Below are 15198 nucleotides of genomic sequence, written 5' to 3'. Positions count from 1 at the left end.
TAAGATTTCTCTCTCATTCACTTCCTTCCTTTCTCTCCATCTCTCTCCATCTAGGAGGAAGGAGACTCCAGTTTCTACTGCGAGCTGTGCAATAAGCAGTACGTGAGACACCAGCAGTTTGACAACCACATCAACTCCTACGACCACCACCACAAGCAGGTGAGTCACGCCACCTTGACAGGACACCCGGTCGTCTGGATCACCGTGTAACACACACCTGGCCAATGTCACACACTCTGGTTTCTCTTACGCAGCACAAACAAACACACAAAGACACACAAACATAGGATCTCAGCTGATGACTAATACTGAAGGACTGCAAAATGCACAACATCTTAGAATGGAGTGGTTCAAGGTTTCCAGGATCGCCAAAGTGTAGAAGAAGTGAGTGATAGGCAGTGTTGTAATGTAACAAAGTACAAATACTGTGTTACAGTAGAGTAACAGACATGTGAAAAGTCGAATTTTCACATATCTGTACTTTACTTCGCTATTTACATGTCAACTTTTTCTTTTACTACACTACATTTCCCTTAACCATCTTTGTCACTCGTTACTACAAAATAAAAGTTGAGTTGTCGCTAGTTGTTTTTAGCGGCACCAGCTGTTAGCCAGTGATTTCGGCTCCAAGTGGCCTTAAAACACACCCTCATACTCTATTCTAATGCAATCACATCGCAATAAAATCATGTAAAATAAACAAGATATGTAAGTGAATTAGCGCTTCTTTGTAACAGCACTGGCATCCAGATTCACAGCTCTTAAGTACAGTAAATGTCAGGTACTTTAAGACATTTACTTAATATTAATAAGTAATATTCTAAAAGGTGGCTTCTACCAAAGTAATTTTCTGGTAAGATACTCAAGTATTGTTTTCAAGTACTTTATACGAGATAGGAACCACAGACAACGGATTCCTCCAGTACAGTGATCACGTCATATCAGCTACTGTCGTTACATTCAGATTTGGCAGTTAAGGGTAAACTTAAGGGTCTTAAGTAGTCTCACTCTACTTTGAGACATACTCTGACATCAATAAAACCTTCATTTAATTTGACAAGGTTAGGGGCACGATTGTTGGGAGTTCATTTTCCTTCAAGTTCCTCCCTAAACTGCCGAGCTGTGAATCTGGATGCCAACTCCAGCACTAATTATCTTACATATCTTACATATCTACATATCTGAGGGAAAGTTTTTCCGAAAGGTGAAGTTGTGTTATGCTGCAGGTCTGGAATAATGTCCTGTTTCCATACTGGGGTTATTGTAAGGATCAGATATCTTATTCAGTCTGTCAGGTTCAGTGACATATTGCTCCATATCGGTGGATTTAAAGTACACGGTGATGCCGGTACCATTTTTTCAGGTACCAGTAAGTGATAGTTGGGCCAAACAAGGGTCAAACTGGTCTTTATCGACTATGAGATAAACTCTGAACCTCCTGAAGTTTTTTTTTTTTTCTTTTTTGTGTGTCCACACATGCACAGACAGACTACACACACTGGGTTGAGGGGAAAAGCGTTAATCTATTGTCTTTGTTTTGATTTTTTAATTTAATGCATGAATTAATTCAGTAAAGCTGCAGCAAAGTCAGTCATCTCAGACCCCCAAGGTTTTGGTTACTTAACAACTGGATGAGACAAAAGCAAAACCCCACAAGTGCCTCGGTTTAAAACAACACTGGCTTCTTTTCTTCAAGCGTTTGGTCAAAACAGCGTGTGAACGATCCCTGCCGTATCTGGAGTAATGCCCTTCAATGATGGGCTAATTTGATAGTGATAGAAAGGATGTAATGTGGTTGTAAGTAATCTAAAATCTTTGATTGAGCTTTGATGGCATAATTACTTTTAATTTGAATTTGTTAAATATAGACCACAAGGAAGCCTCATATACAAAGATATTTTGTCATATTATTTGGAGCGTGAGCCAAATGAGGTGAAGGGGACAGCTTATAAAATCATCTCTTTCACTCTGGGTTTGCTGCAAATGAAATCAATTTCCTTTAGGCAGTTTTGGATTTTTATGATTTTTGTATCAATGTGATTAAGCGTCATGACGACATTACTGGATTTCTCAAATTGAAATATTTCTCTCTTGCTTTAGCCGTCAAACTCTGAATTCATAGATTATGCATCAAATTATTATATATATATATAGATATCTATATATCTATATATATATGTCTCTATATATAGATATATATGTATAGATATACATACATATTTTATATCTCTTACTATTTTTATTTGAAGCAAACATTGAGTTAAAAAATAAACTACTTGATTTGGCAGAGATTAGTTCTTCCTGATGTGGTTCCCCTGTTGCTGGGGTTAATTTAGAACAGAGGTCTCAAACTTGCGGCCTGTGGGCCAAATGCGGCTCCCCAGTCAATTCCATGCGGCCCACCACTGGATATTGGAATTATTTGTGTGTTTTTGTTATTTAAAGAATCATTTTGCCTAATCAACATATCATTTTATGGTGAACTATGTATTGTTCCATTTCAAAACAAACCCATTTTTTTCCCTTATTTTGAAATTCTGTGAAATATTGTCATGAATATCATCACTGCCATATCATGATATAATTTAGTCAAGCCTTTTGACCAGACTAGATGCTCACTGGCCCCCAGATCATTGGAGTTTGAGACCCCTGATTTAGAGTGTCAATGAGCAATGGGGATTGGGTACCTCCTATCCCTTGACCTGGCAGGGACTCGAACTGGCAACACACTGGCCACATGGCCAAGTTCTGTTTCCGCTTGTCTATAGGCTGCCCAGTTTAAAAAAACAAACAAATCCTCTCTTCTCGTTTCAGTCTAAAATCTAAACATTTGTTAATCCAGAGAGGAACATAAATGGAGGAGGGCGAGCGAGAGAACTTGCAGCTGTTTGGGTCTCTTGCAAAATTATAGGTGCTGAGAGGAAAGCGTTCGCTGCAATTATCATTTGTTCACTTGAAAGCGATGAAAGAGATGTAATATCTCTCAATATCTCTTTACTTGACGGCGCAAAGCATTTAGGGTGTATTGTTTGAAGCAGGAAATAGATGTTCTGATGGTGCCGTTCTCCACACACACACATAGTGCTATCAACTATCTGGTTCACTGTCAGCCACATTTGCTTTTGGAACTGAATGAGTCCAACGTCACCAGTCCATACTGCTGTGAGAGTATGTGCTGGTGAACGGTGATAAAACACAGATGCATGCAAAACGGACGGCGACCGGCAGAAACATACAGTAACTGACTCCACGGCTCGTGTTTGGAAAATGGCTTTGGAACCAAAGATGTTGAGCTTAAAATCACTTAAAACTCTTAAAACTACAACTAAGACCAGAAGTCTTTGTGTAGCTATGGACTTCAGCAGATAAAGACATTTATAAAATAAAGCAACACTACGCATGTTGTTGTTCTAAATGATTTTGATGGATCACTGACGTGTCATATGGAGGAGGGAGACTCTTTCATTCCCACTCTGTCATTCAAACTTGTCATTTTGACGTTAAAACTGATCGCCGGTACGAATGATGAAAGGAAACTGATATCATCCTCGTTTACGGTGGTTCCCATAAGCCTTGTTTCACTGTCTTATTCTCTCGGCTACCAGGAAAAATTACATCTTAATTTATGAACTTTGGCTTTTTTTAATGACAAAAAAACTGTTTAGAATTGTGTTCACCCAGTGTCACCCTGCAGTCGTGATACACGAGGAGATTGCTCTTCACAGCGAGGGTGCTTTTTTAATAACGCAACGCGTCGTAACTGTCTTTGCAACAGTAATCAAACAATAGTAAACCAGGGAATCGAAAGGCTTCTTAATTATAGCCAGTGACTCAAATTACCAGACCCAGCAAGTTAAAGAAACATCCACACTCTTCTTTATTTGTCATCCACACCAGCCCGACGGGAAAATCTACAAACACTGCTGGCTGTGTGTTTTTATTTGAATACTTCAGAGTACAGACGGGCAAAAAGTGAGACACTGGGAAACAATTAGAGTTCACTTTCTGATTGTTTCACATCAGTACTACTCTCTGGACGTCAGGGGAGAGAGTCAACTTCCTGTTTCCACCAAACACACTCGTGCCCGGTGCATCTTATAGACGCAGATTACTTTACTATGATGTCTGAGGTAAATCCTTTTTATTTGAAGTGGAAGTGGGAGACGTACAGTGAAGTATCTGATCCAAATGTAAACATAAAACATCAAATAAACACGAAAACAGGAGTGTACACAGTGTGTTTACTCTGTGCTCGCAAATGAATGTCTATCTGCATTTAAGGGTCAGTGGAAAAGACGCTGACGTCGTCTAAATCCTATATCAGCTTTCCCTGCAGTGAAACGAGAATTAAAAGATTCCTATGTAAACAAGACATGTTCATGTTCTACAGGACGTTCAGACTCGTCACTAACACCAGGGAAACACATTACGCCAGTCTTTAAATCACTGCACTGGCTTCCTGTGTGTGTCAAAGGATGTACTTTAAAATCATATTACTTGTCTATAAAGCAGTAAATGGTGTGAGGCTGTAGCACATCTCTGATCTCCTTGTACGTTATGAAGCTTCCAGATGCCTCAGGTTATCTGGGACACGTTTGCTCCGTGTTCCCAGAATCAACACCCAGTGAAGGGAAGCAGCTTTCATATTGTGGTGTAAGGTTGAGGCGTTTTAAGAAATCTAATATTAAAACTAATCAGGACTAAATAAAAAATTGTATTAAATTGTAGTTTGCTGCAGATGAATATGTAGACATTTTAATCTTCCACTTTTCTTGTTTTTATTGTCTTTTTTACATGCAATTTTAATGCAATCTAATTGTTATTTTAATCGTCCTCTGTATCCACTATGACTTCTTTGTTTTTATTGTCTTTTATTTTTAATCTCTTACATTTCAAGGCCTTTGTCTGAATGTTGCTATAGAAATAACCCGGCCTCGCTTTAGTTTCTTTTTCAGTTTCAGCTCCACGACCAGAACCACACAACATGTAGCAGTAAGTTTATATTAAAATTAGTGAAGCAATTAAATCTGCTATGTAGGAGGGAGGTCCTTTCCAGTGTTTATGCCCGAGGCCACGTTGTCTTATTATCAGTCCATGTTCTTCATGATATTAGTATCTCAACAATCGAAAATGACATACTGAAGCAGGTCGCAGTTTGCATTGTGCGTGTGTTACACACCGTCACGTTTTCTTTTGCAAATAACAGAATGAGTATTTCTTATTTAAAGCAAAATAAGCACGCGACTTTTCATCTTTGTCCACATCGGGATTCATATTCTTTTCCACCACAGTAAATAGAAAACTGTAGATGCTAAAGCGTGCGATTCACCTCTGCTTGGACGCTTGGCCACTAAATGTTTCTGGGGAAACTGTGTGACATTTTGACATTAGCGCAGGCACAAAAGAGCTCACCTGTGAATATCAGACTGGCTGAGCATTGTTCCACTGCTGAAGCTGCTGAATGCCACAGTACAAGCTGAGAAACTCTAATGTAAAGGCGGCTGTAGGAGAATAATATACAAAGCATTGGCTGATGTCTGAACTAAATACTGTCTGACGATTTTGTTCAACTCAATGTTATCTGTCTCTAAATATTTATCCCAAAGGGTCATAAAGGTGAAGTAAGGACACAGATTATTCAGTATTTGATTTGAAATAAAGGTCCTGAGACTGTGCAGGGACTGAGGCTCTGGGCTGCACAGTCTGTTTGTGTGTACGCAGACATTTGAACACTTTGTTGAGCTCAGAGTTTACAGCTCTTGCTTTGAAAGTGTCATAATGCTGTCGATTCAACACCGTGGTTATTTTTGAAGTCACAGCAGTGGCTGTTGTTGGGTTAAACTGCAGTTTAAGGTGAGGTTTCCTGTCATTTCTGTCCACACTGTACGTCTGTATAGGAAACGCTGAGGCTACACACACACACACACACACACACACTGTCTCTTTGTCCCTCTGTGTTTTATCTGTCTGTCTATTTTAGTCTGTTTATCTATTTGTTGGTTTCCCTGGCCGCCTCGCTGTCTGTCTGTCACACTGTCTATTGTCATCGGTCTGTGTGTGATGTTAACCCACTGGGACGTTATTATTAACATTATTTGTGACACACACACACACACACACACACACAGGCAATATCAGTATCTCTGGTTTACAGACAGCTTGCAGACAGAGCTCAGTAAGTGAATTAAGTTGCTCTGGCCTGTACTAAAACTGACACTGACTGCCTTAGTAAGCATATATACTGTAAACACACACACACACACACAGAGGTTTGCACAGCTACTCTTCTCAGGACACTGCATTGACTTCCATTCATTTACACAGCGTTATCCCTCACCTTAACCATAACTTGGGAGTCAAATTACCAGTTCAACTGCACTCAAACTGGCTTAGAAGCTCTAACTCCTGGGCTTTGACTCAGAAATAATATTAGAGTGAGAAAAGTTGTTTTGTCTGTGATGTAATAGGTCAACCTGGAACAAGGGGACATATCTGACACCCATCATTCAATAAAGTGACTCCCTGCTAGTGATTGTCGTCCAATAAAACGGTCAAGTGTGCAACCACATGTACTGCCTCTATGCTCAGCTTGTTGTATTTTATTAATGTTACCGTTTAATCCATTTTAACCAATTATTCCTACTGTACTAATACTCGCAGAGGCTGAAGGAGCTAAAACAGAGGGAGTTTTACAGAGCACTGGCCTGCAGGAGACAGAGGAGGCGCAGGGAGGAGAAGAAAGCGGAGCAAGTGCTGAGGAAGCTTCATCGACACCAGGAGAGGAGGACAGGAGAGTGGTGAGTAACCGCCATCACACCTAGAATTCAACATCTGCACAGCTGTGTCGCACGCTGCTCAGCGGTGTTGCGTTCACGAGCTGCAACAACTGATAAACAAACACAGATCTGTGGAAACAGCTGATGTGTGTTTGGCTGTTTGTAGCTGAAAGCGTGTGATGGTGAGTGTTTTGTCTGGCGAGCTACCAAAGAGAGATTTTTTTAAATAATAATAATATATATATGTATATATATATATATATATATATATATAAATATACAGTACGATAGCATATGAATGCACAATTTGAGCTCAGGGCTTCAACTCACAACCTGACGAGGCCCACGCAACGAGAGTGTGTACAAGTCTCCGCCAGAAAATAGTCCCTGCAGACCCACTCCGACATCAACGACGTCTAAATCAATGCACTCATGTGAGAATATTAATGTGGGTTTACTTTGTCAATGTGGGCCTACGCACGTTTAATAACACTTGATGTGCTGACTGACATGTTTTCTTCACAGGATTGAATGTAGGAGTAAAAATAACCGGGAGAAAATAGAATTTCTCTAACAAGCTCCCTGGTTACAACCAGTATTGGCACAGCAACCCAAAGAAATGCATCTCACTGCGCTTAATGTGGATTATCAGCATGGCTGTGAAGGGTTCCTGACCAATTATGTCGTGTGGCCGAAGACGCTCGCAGTATTCGAAGTCTTGTCGCTGCCATTTTCGCTGTTGCTGCCGTTTCAGGACTTGCAACAACGCCGCCTGGCTCCGGGCACAAAGGGAGGGAGAGGGAACGCATGGTCAAATTGATTTTCAGCTGGATTTCAGCCGCATTCGCATCTCACCAACTCCACCACCCGTCTCCCCATTTCCTCGACTTCCCTTCTCATTTGTTTCCTCTTCTTTCCTTGTCTATTGTTGTTTTCCTCACCACTTATCTACTTTCCTCCCTCCTTCCCCCCTCGTTTGTTGATCATTTTCTCAGTTTCTTCTTTTGGACTCTTTAACACTTTTTTACTCTTCATTTCCATCATATTTTTGATTCCCATGTATTGGTTTCCTCACTTTCCTCCCCCCTCTTTATTCATCATAATTTGACCCCAGCCCTGAGATTTTTCCCCTTATTTTATGTTTCTCATCCTCAACTTAACTCTTGCCCTATTTCCTCCTCTAATATTCCTTCCCTTTCCTCCCTTGTCCCACTCTCCTCTGTCCTTTTCCTTCATCTGTATTCTCTTCTTTTTGTTAGTTTACACTTCTTTTCACTCCTTTCTTTCAACCTTCTTTATTGTTTTTACTCTGCTGCTCGTCTCCTGCGTCCTCTCCCCCATTCCCCTCATCTGCTGCTCTCCTCCTGTTCCCTTTCATCTTCTCCTCTTCTTCTCTCACCTTCCGTTCCTTGTATCATTTCACCTCCTCCTCCTCCTCCCTCTTTCCTTTCTTTTGTTCATCTTCTCCTCCTATCCTCCTGACATTTTTTTTCCTTTCCTCCTCTGATCCAAAGTGATCTGGATTTTCATTGAAATGGGTCATTAAAGGGATTTTGAAAACCAAAACCTCTCCTCTCCTCTCATCTGCTCCACTCAGCGCTCCAGGTTCCGGTCCCATGTTCAGATCCACCACAGTGGCGGTCGATCCAGCGATCCAGACCAGACCAGACTTTGAGCAGAACTGGGACGACATCCACAGAAGCAGCTCCACACTGGGAACAAGTGAGGCCTCTTATGTGCTTCAAAGCTGCATGCACAGAACTGCTTAAATAGTTTATGAGTATGTGTTTGGTTTTGGTGATGAGGATATCGCTCTTCATATTAAGAGATTAAACACACAGTTGTCTGCTGCAGTAACGCTGAAATATCATTATCGACAGTTGACTTCAGAGAAGAGAATTAATGATGATGGTCGAGGGAAGAGTCTGAGCACAAAATAACAGGAACATGTTCTGGGCAATTATATACAGTAGCAGAAGTGGTAAAAGCAGAATATCGCGCAGAAATCAATGGATTTCAAATGAAACTGCCGGAACAGTGGATTAGTCCACAGCTCCTGTGTGGAGTTTAACTTAAGTGAACTTTGACAAATAAATTCCCGCCGTTGACCAGGCCAGAACGGTTCTGACAGCGCTGACCTTTGAGTAGAGAGTTGAATAGAAGCTATTGTATAGTTGTGTCGCACTACCCGGGATTATGTAACCCTGTGGAGCTGCAGCATGGTTTGCACTCGTGAGACAGGAGTGGATGGTAAGAAATAAAAGAAAAAAAAGATACATTCCCTTGAATGTAAAGCTGTGCAATTTTTTAAGCTTCAAAATCCTTTAAGTGGGTCATTGTAACATGGAGAAGTGAGTCTCTTTCATCTCCACCTTAAACCTCTGTCTTTGCTCTAAGGTAATTTGATGAGTTCAAAAGTTAAAAACACCCAGAAGTTGTTCAAAATGTCATCATCATGCTGTGTTTGCTGCTATGACAGCACGTCCAGGAAAAGTTAGATATCGTTGCTTTAAGAGGGCTTTCCAGTCATCTGTTAAAGGATTAGAGGACACGCTGCATATACAGTAGCTGCTCTGACCACATCTTAATTCATGAATACAGTAAAGGAAGGAAAAACTCAATAATGTTGAAGTAGATGGCCGTTCTTTCTCACAACAAATCACAACACTGCACGGCAGAAGTCATTTCTACTAATGAGACCAAACTCCCCTTTATACTCACATCTCCAAGTGAAGAGAGGATACTGTAAGCATGGGGAATATAATTACAGCAGGACATTGATCATCATGTATGATTCATCCCTCTAGAGCTGCGGAGGTGGAAAATCCAGTTAATCAAAACATCTATAACATAATTTTCTACAGTATGCTCAGATTGCACGAAAGCAGTGCATACTGTAATTATTTTGTTCTTGATTATTTTAGTCAGACATGATGTGTACTTCTGTGTACTGTGAACTGTGTACTTCATCTGAAAAGTGAGCTCTGTGAGGCAAAACTACTGGAGGGAGGCTTTGTGTGTATACAGTGAGAAACACAGTCATGTGGAGTTGATGGTTCATGGTCCCAGCTCGACTCGCCTCACCTCGTCGCGGCACGGCACGGCTTAGGTCGGTTTTCCACTACAAAATATTACTCAGCATGGGCTGAGTCATCACCGCACGGCTGCATGAAACTGCCGTGACTATTTTTACATGCGATACACACAAACTAGTGACTTGTAAAGTGTAACTGAATCATTAGAATCAGTTAATTAAAAAGATTTGTTCAGTACTTCCTCTTTTGTGATGTTGCTCGCCAGTCGCGATCGGCAGTGTTGTCACTAAATACACCAGACTCCTCTGTTAAACATTGAGATTTTAGACATTTCCCTGGTAATTATTGGAGATTAACCCACGTTGTTAGGATTGTTAAGTCTTTTTAACGGATCTACAGTTCGGCTTGATTCTTGTGTCAGACGTCTCTTCCTGTGACGTCACTCTGACCAGACAGTGGCCGGCAGTCTGGCGACGCCACGCATAGTATCGCCTCAGCTCGCTTGGAACCTCGCTAGAGCAGGTACTGAAAAAAGTACCAGGTAACAGGTACTATGCTAGTGGAAACGCACAATAACCGTTATGTATACATTTTAAAGTTATGCACTGCGGTTTTAACCTAACTTTTTGGCCAGAGGCGGAGCATGTTGACTGAAATGCATCAGCTCCTTGCTATTTAATTATTATGCATTCACATGTAGTTGGCTGAAATTGGCCAAATAATGACCAGGGTTTAAACAAATCTGGCCACACACATCATTTAAAAGCTTCTCACACAGTAAAAATGTTTGCTATTGCCCACAAGTACAAATGAATCTTCGGACAATAGCCAACGGTCTCTGAGATTGTTCACTCAAAGACTGAAAATGAAAAATGTCGTTACTTATCACCCAACTTTGAGCCACTGTGTTCCAGCAGGACTGAGAGTCAGGTGGTGGAGCGGATTGGCCACTAATTGCAGGATTGGCAATTCAGTCCACAGCTTCATGTTGCTACTGTTGCTATGTAATTGTGTGTGAATGGGTGAATGGGTGCAAATTGTCAAGTGCTTTGTATGCTGCTAAGTTCAAAAGGCACTTAAAGCTAAATGAAGTCCATTTACCTATTTGATGAGGATGTAGAAAATAAAATTCACTGTGCCACTTTCTGATGTGTCTGCATTAGAATATTCACATTTATTGCTGCAGAGCCACTTTCATCACGAGATGTGTATTATTTCTACTTTGGAAAAGATTTCTTTGCCGACCAAAATGTGAAAGAGGAAACTGCGTTCAGTTTCCAGTAGTCATTATTTGGTCCATCCCATTTATACCAATAAGTGCAGGGTAAATATTAGAGACACCTCTCAGTATAATAGTGCAATTCTGCAGCACCACAACAACAAAATGACCATGAAGATGAATCAATACCTCTCTAAAACAAAAGCCGAACATTAAGTTAGGATTTAATACAGTGCTGTTTGCTTTAGTGTTAGTGAGGTGTTCTAATACATGAATATATGGATGTCCCAATGACACTGGGAGAATATTCACCAGTTAAATGTGTTTGTGCTATGATATCAGCTCCCTTTGGTGCATCTGGAGGGGATTTCATGATGGGAAATACATTTGTTTCTAAAAAACAATATCAAGAAATTTTTACAGCAGCATCTTTAAACGATTAACTGCCAACCTGCTAGAAAATATATCAAATTCTTGCTTGGTTTCCTTTTCTCCTTTTTAACTTGAAACCAGTGGAAACGTTTGAGATGTGGTTATTTTCCAGGGGCTAAATATATATCATATTTTTGTTTATTTGAAGATTGATGATGCTTGCCATCTAAAATTCTAAGATTTATCAAATGTCCTGGTGTGAGGAATTATGGATTACTTTTAAAAGTTCCTCAAAACATCATTCGAGAAAACAAGTCTATACTAAATCATCGGCCACAGTTACGCACAGGCAGACGAAAGCCTCGCTGTATGTTGTGCTTTCAAAAGGAATTTGACATGTATAGGATAAAACCGTAATCTTAATTTTATTTGTGGTCCCATTTCTATGTAAGTTTCACATTCATCTGGGTGCTTATGTTTTTCATAAGTCCATCCCACACCCATATATCACATTCTGATGTGTTAACAGCTACAAAAGAGTAATGATGAAGAGACAGGATGTTGAATAAATGCATAAGGAGCTTACGGGATGGAAAGTCTTGAAAATGAATTCTATTCTTCCACGTGTATCCTCTCCTACTCCTGTCTTTATAGTCAGGTTAGCCAGATAATCCTGTTATGTCTTGCATGTGAATGTAATCAGTGTCAAGTGCTGTAATCCTTTCTGCTCTTCCCTTCATTTTAGAGTCTCAAACCCCACTGATTGGACCCTTCCTGCCCTTGGACCCTGCACTGGAAACCAGACTCCTGAGCAACACACAGTGGGTGTACAATCAAATGGACGCAAACAACACAGCAACTTCGGCGGCTGCTGAGTCCTTCATCCTCAACGAGACTCATCTGAACCGCAGTGACCGCTCAGCCGCTGCCGTTACGCCGAGCAACAACAACACGACGAACTCTTTAACCAAAACAAGACACTTTAACAAGATCCCATGGGCTCATCATCAATTAAGCAACGCCATTACTCCCAATAACATCTCCGTGACCTCCACTAATGATGGCTGCATTTCCAACAAAACCAGCTTCAGTGAGAACCCCACCACCTCCACCTCCTGCTCAACTCTTGCTAACATGACAAGCAGCACAGCGGTGCAGGGGGCACTCGATGTCCAATCTGTCCCTGGCCGAGGCCGTCCTGTGTCCTTCTCTTTGCCTAAAAGGACCTGTGTCCTCCTCCACCAATCAGCAGCAGTTTTCATCCAAGCTGGACGAGGCTCAGGATTGTCTACAAAGCCCGAAAGTATGATGTCCCAAAAGAGGAGCAAAGATCTGGGGGAGAGAGTTGGAAATGAGCCGCTCAGATCTGCAGACACCGATGTGGGAGCTGTGGATCACTTGGATAATAGAAACCGGGGTAGTGCTGAAGCCAGTGTACCCACTGACAGAGGAAATGGAGGATTCTTCTTTTCTAATAAAAATGGAAATGGAGCCCAAATCAGCAGTGAAAGTGAGACTGGAGGAAATCTTCCCTTAGATAATGGGATACCAGGACAGATTTGTGACGGTGTAAGCACAACTGTGGCTCAAGCTTCCATATGCAGAGACGGTGAGGCTAAATCCACAAAAGATGTGGACAATCGGATAGAGTTAGAACCCACCCGAGAACTGACAGATCTGTTTTGTTCTGCTACAAATCAGCCGGAAGAATCTATTTCTGGTGTTTTAGATGAGACCAAAGAGTCTTCAGTTCAATCGCAGCCCAAAGAATCAAACCCCTCCCTGTCAAACTGCACAAAGGACCCAGCGTTTTTGTCCTTAAGTCGTCCCAAAGAGCCGTTTTATAGTGTCCTGAGCCGAGACGGCAGCAGGGTTCTTCTCTGGCCATCAGAGATGGTTAGCTACACCAAGACGTCACCATCCATATCCTACAGTGTCAACCCTCTCCTGCATGACTTCAGAGCACACAACAGGGCCAGGGAAAGGGGTGAGGGCAAGAAAGGAGGGACGGAGGAAGGCGATGGGAGAATAAAGCCATCTGTGATCAAACAACCTGACTGCCAACAGAGGAACAATGATACAGCGGGAGGAGGGTGGGCAAAGATAGATGAAAGGGAGGAAGAGGATGAGGCAGGAAATCCTATTGAACCTGTAGCCTGTTGCAGCAGTGGCAACACAGCTCTGGATTGCTCCGGCTGCTACGATGCAAATGCTTTAGCATTAGTTCCCGTTTCTGCAGAATGTCACCTTGCACCAGCACCGGGCCTTCAAAAGAGTGGAGGGGGGCAGAGGAGGAGGAGGAGGAAGCGCAGGGGAGGGGTGAGGAGAGGAATGAGGAGGAGGGGGAGGAGAAAGAGAGCGGAGGAGACAGACAGAAAAGACCCAGAGAGAGGAAGACGGATAATCAACAGTCTTTCTGTGAATCACATGCTTGAAGGCAGAGGAGAAGAAAAGTTGAAAAGAGAGGGCACAGAGAAAGACCACAGAAGAGTAAAGGGGCTATTAAGTAATCTTGCAGCGCATCAGCTGGGAGGAGGGAAAGAAAAGAGGATGAGAAAAGAAGAAGGCAGGATAAGAGGAGATCAGACGGAGCAAGAGAGGGCAGGCAGAAATGACGAGAAGATAGGAGCGCTATTAAGTAATCTTCCTGTGAATCGGTGTAATCGGTGTAACCAGCTGTGTCTGCAGGTGAAAAGGGAGGCCAGCCCGCATCAATCCCAGCAATCAGCCTCTGGGTGGGACCAGGGGCTCAGAAAGCTCCTCTGCAGGGGTGCAGCATGTAACTCAGTGATTAGCCCTGTCCATGGGTCTGTTATAGAAACGGCACGCCGTCGTGCAATTACACCCGACCCCGCTCTGAATGACAGACTGACAGAGGAGATACACATAAATACACAGGAAGAGGAGGAGGGAGGGCAGCCCGACGACGAGCAGAGGTATCTGAGGAAGACGGAGATAAGAGCTGCTCAGGATGCTCAAGAAAATATGTGCAGACCCGGGATTAGCAGTGTTCCTCTTGTCTGTCAAGGCGCAGCACGTGAGCAAGAAATTTGTCTTGTTCCTCCACCTCACGGGGAAACAGCGGGTGATCCTGCGATTAGCCTCATCCCTGCTCCCTTTAGAGAAACAGCATGCAGTCAAAGACAAACAATACCTGCAGGACACGGCAATCTCGTGTTAGGGCCAGCCCCACGCTGCTCTGCACAACAGTCAGACACCGAATCTAGAATAAGATCAGCCTGCGCAGACACAGCCCTCCCTGGAGATGTTATTTCAAAGGAAGTGATGTCAAAGAGCGCAGGAACAGCCTGCAAGAGGAAGAAGGAATTGCCGGAGGCTGAGGCAACGCCGAGGAAGAGACGGAAAAGGGGAAGGAGACAAGCGAGGAGGGTTGTCAAAGGTTTGAGGCCGACGCAGGAAAGAGCATGTGTTGTTCTGTCCTCTGACCTCAGCGTAAGTGATACCTCTCATGTGGAGGATGTCACAGAGGAGCTGAAACTCAAGAGGAGCGAGGCCGAGACACTTTGGCACAAGTGCAACACAAGTGAGGAAAAAACAGTGGCGTGCCGGCGTCTCCGCGCGACAACACGCGGCGCGGAGGAGGCGGCGGGTTGTGACATCACTGACAATGTGAATAACTGCTGCAGCGGTGATGACAGTGAAGGCGGCGCGGGAGGCGAGGACCAGAAGAAGACACCCGATAGTGACTGTCACATCCCTAACACTCAGAGTGACCGCGGTCAAGACGACAATCCCCGCTCCAAAGACGACACTAACTCCACTGACACACATTTAG

At 42.7% G+C, this 15198-nt stretch overlaps 1 protein-coding gene across 1 annotated transcript in view; it reads left to right on the top strand.

Moving 5' to 3' along the window:
• znf804a (zinc finger protein 804A) overlaps nucleotides 1–14583 on the top strand; it is a 66117-nt gene extending 51534 nt beyond the window's left edge. Inside the window, exons 2-6 of the mRNA XM_044046324.1 lie at nucleotides 55–159; nucleotides 6661–6797; nucleotides 8374–8498; nucleotides 12148–13721; nucleotides 14431–14583. Of these exons, the coding sequence (XP_043902259.1) occupies nucleotides 55–159; nucleotides 6661–6797; nucleotides 8374–8498; nucleotides 12148–13721; nucleotides 14431–14583 (2094 nt within the window). The remainder of the gene's footprint in view (nucleotides 1–54; nucleotides 160–6660; nucleotides 6798–8373; nucleotides 8499–12147; nucleotides 13722–14430) is intronic.
• Nucleotides 14584–15198: the final 615 nt, after the last annotated feature.

The sequence above is a fragment of the Solea senegalensis genome, linkage group LG15 (assembly GCF_019176455.1).
Source record: "Solea senegalensis isolate Sse05_10M linkage group LG15, IFAPA_SoseM_1, whole genome shotgun sequence".
Lineage (NCBI taxonomy): Eukaryota > Metazoa > Chordata > Actinopteri > Pleuronectiformes > Soleidae > Solea > Solea senegalensis.
Note: the sequence above shows the minus strand (reverse complement) of the source record. Positions and strands in the feature narration are given on the sequence as shown.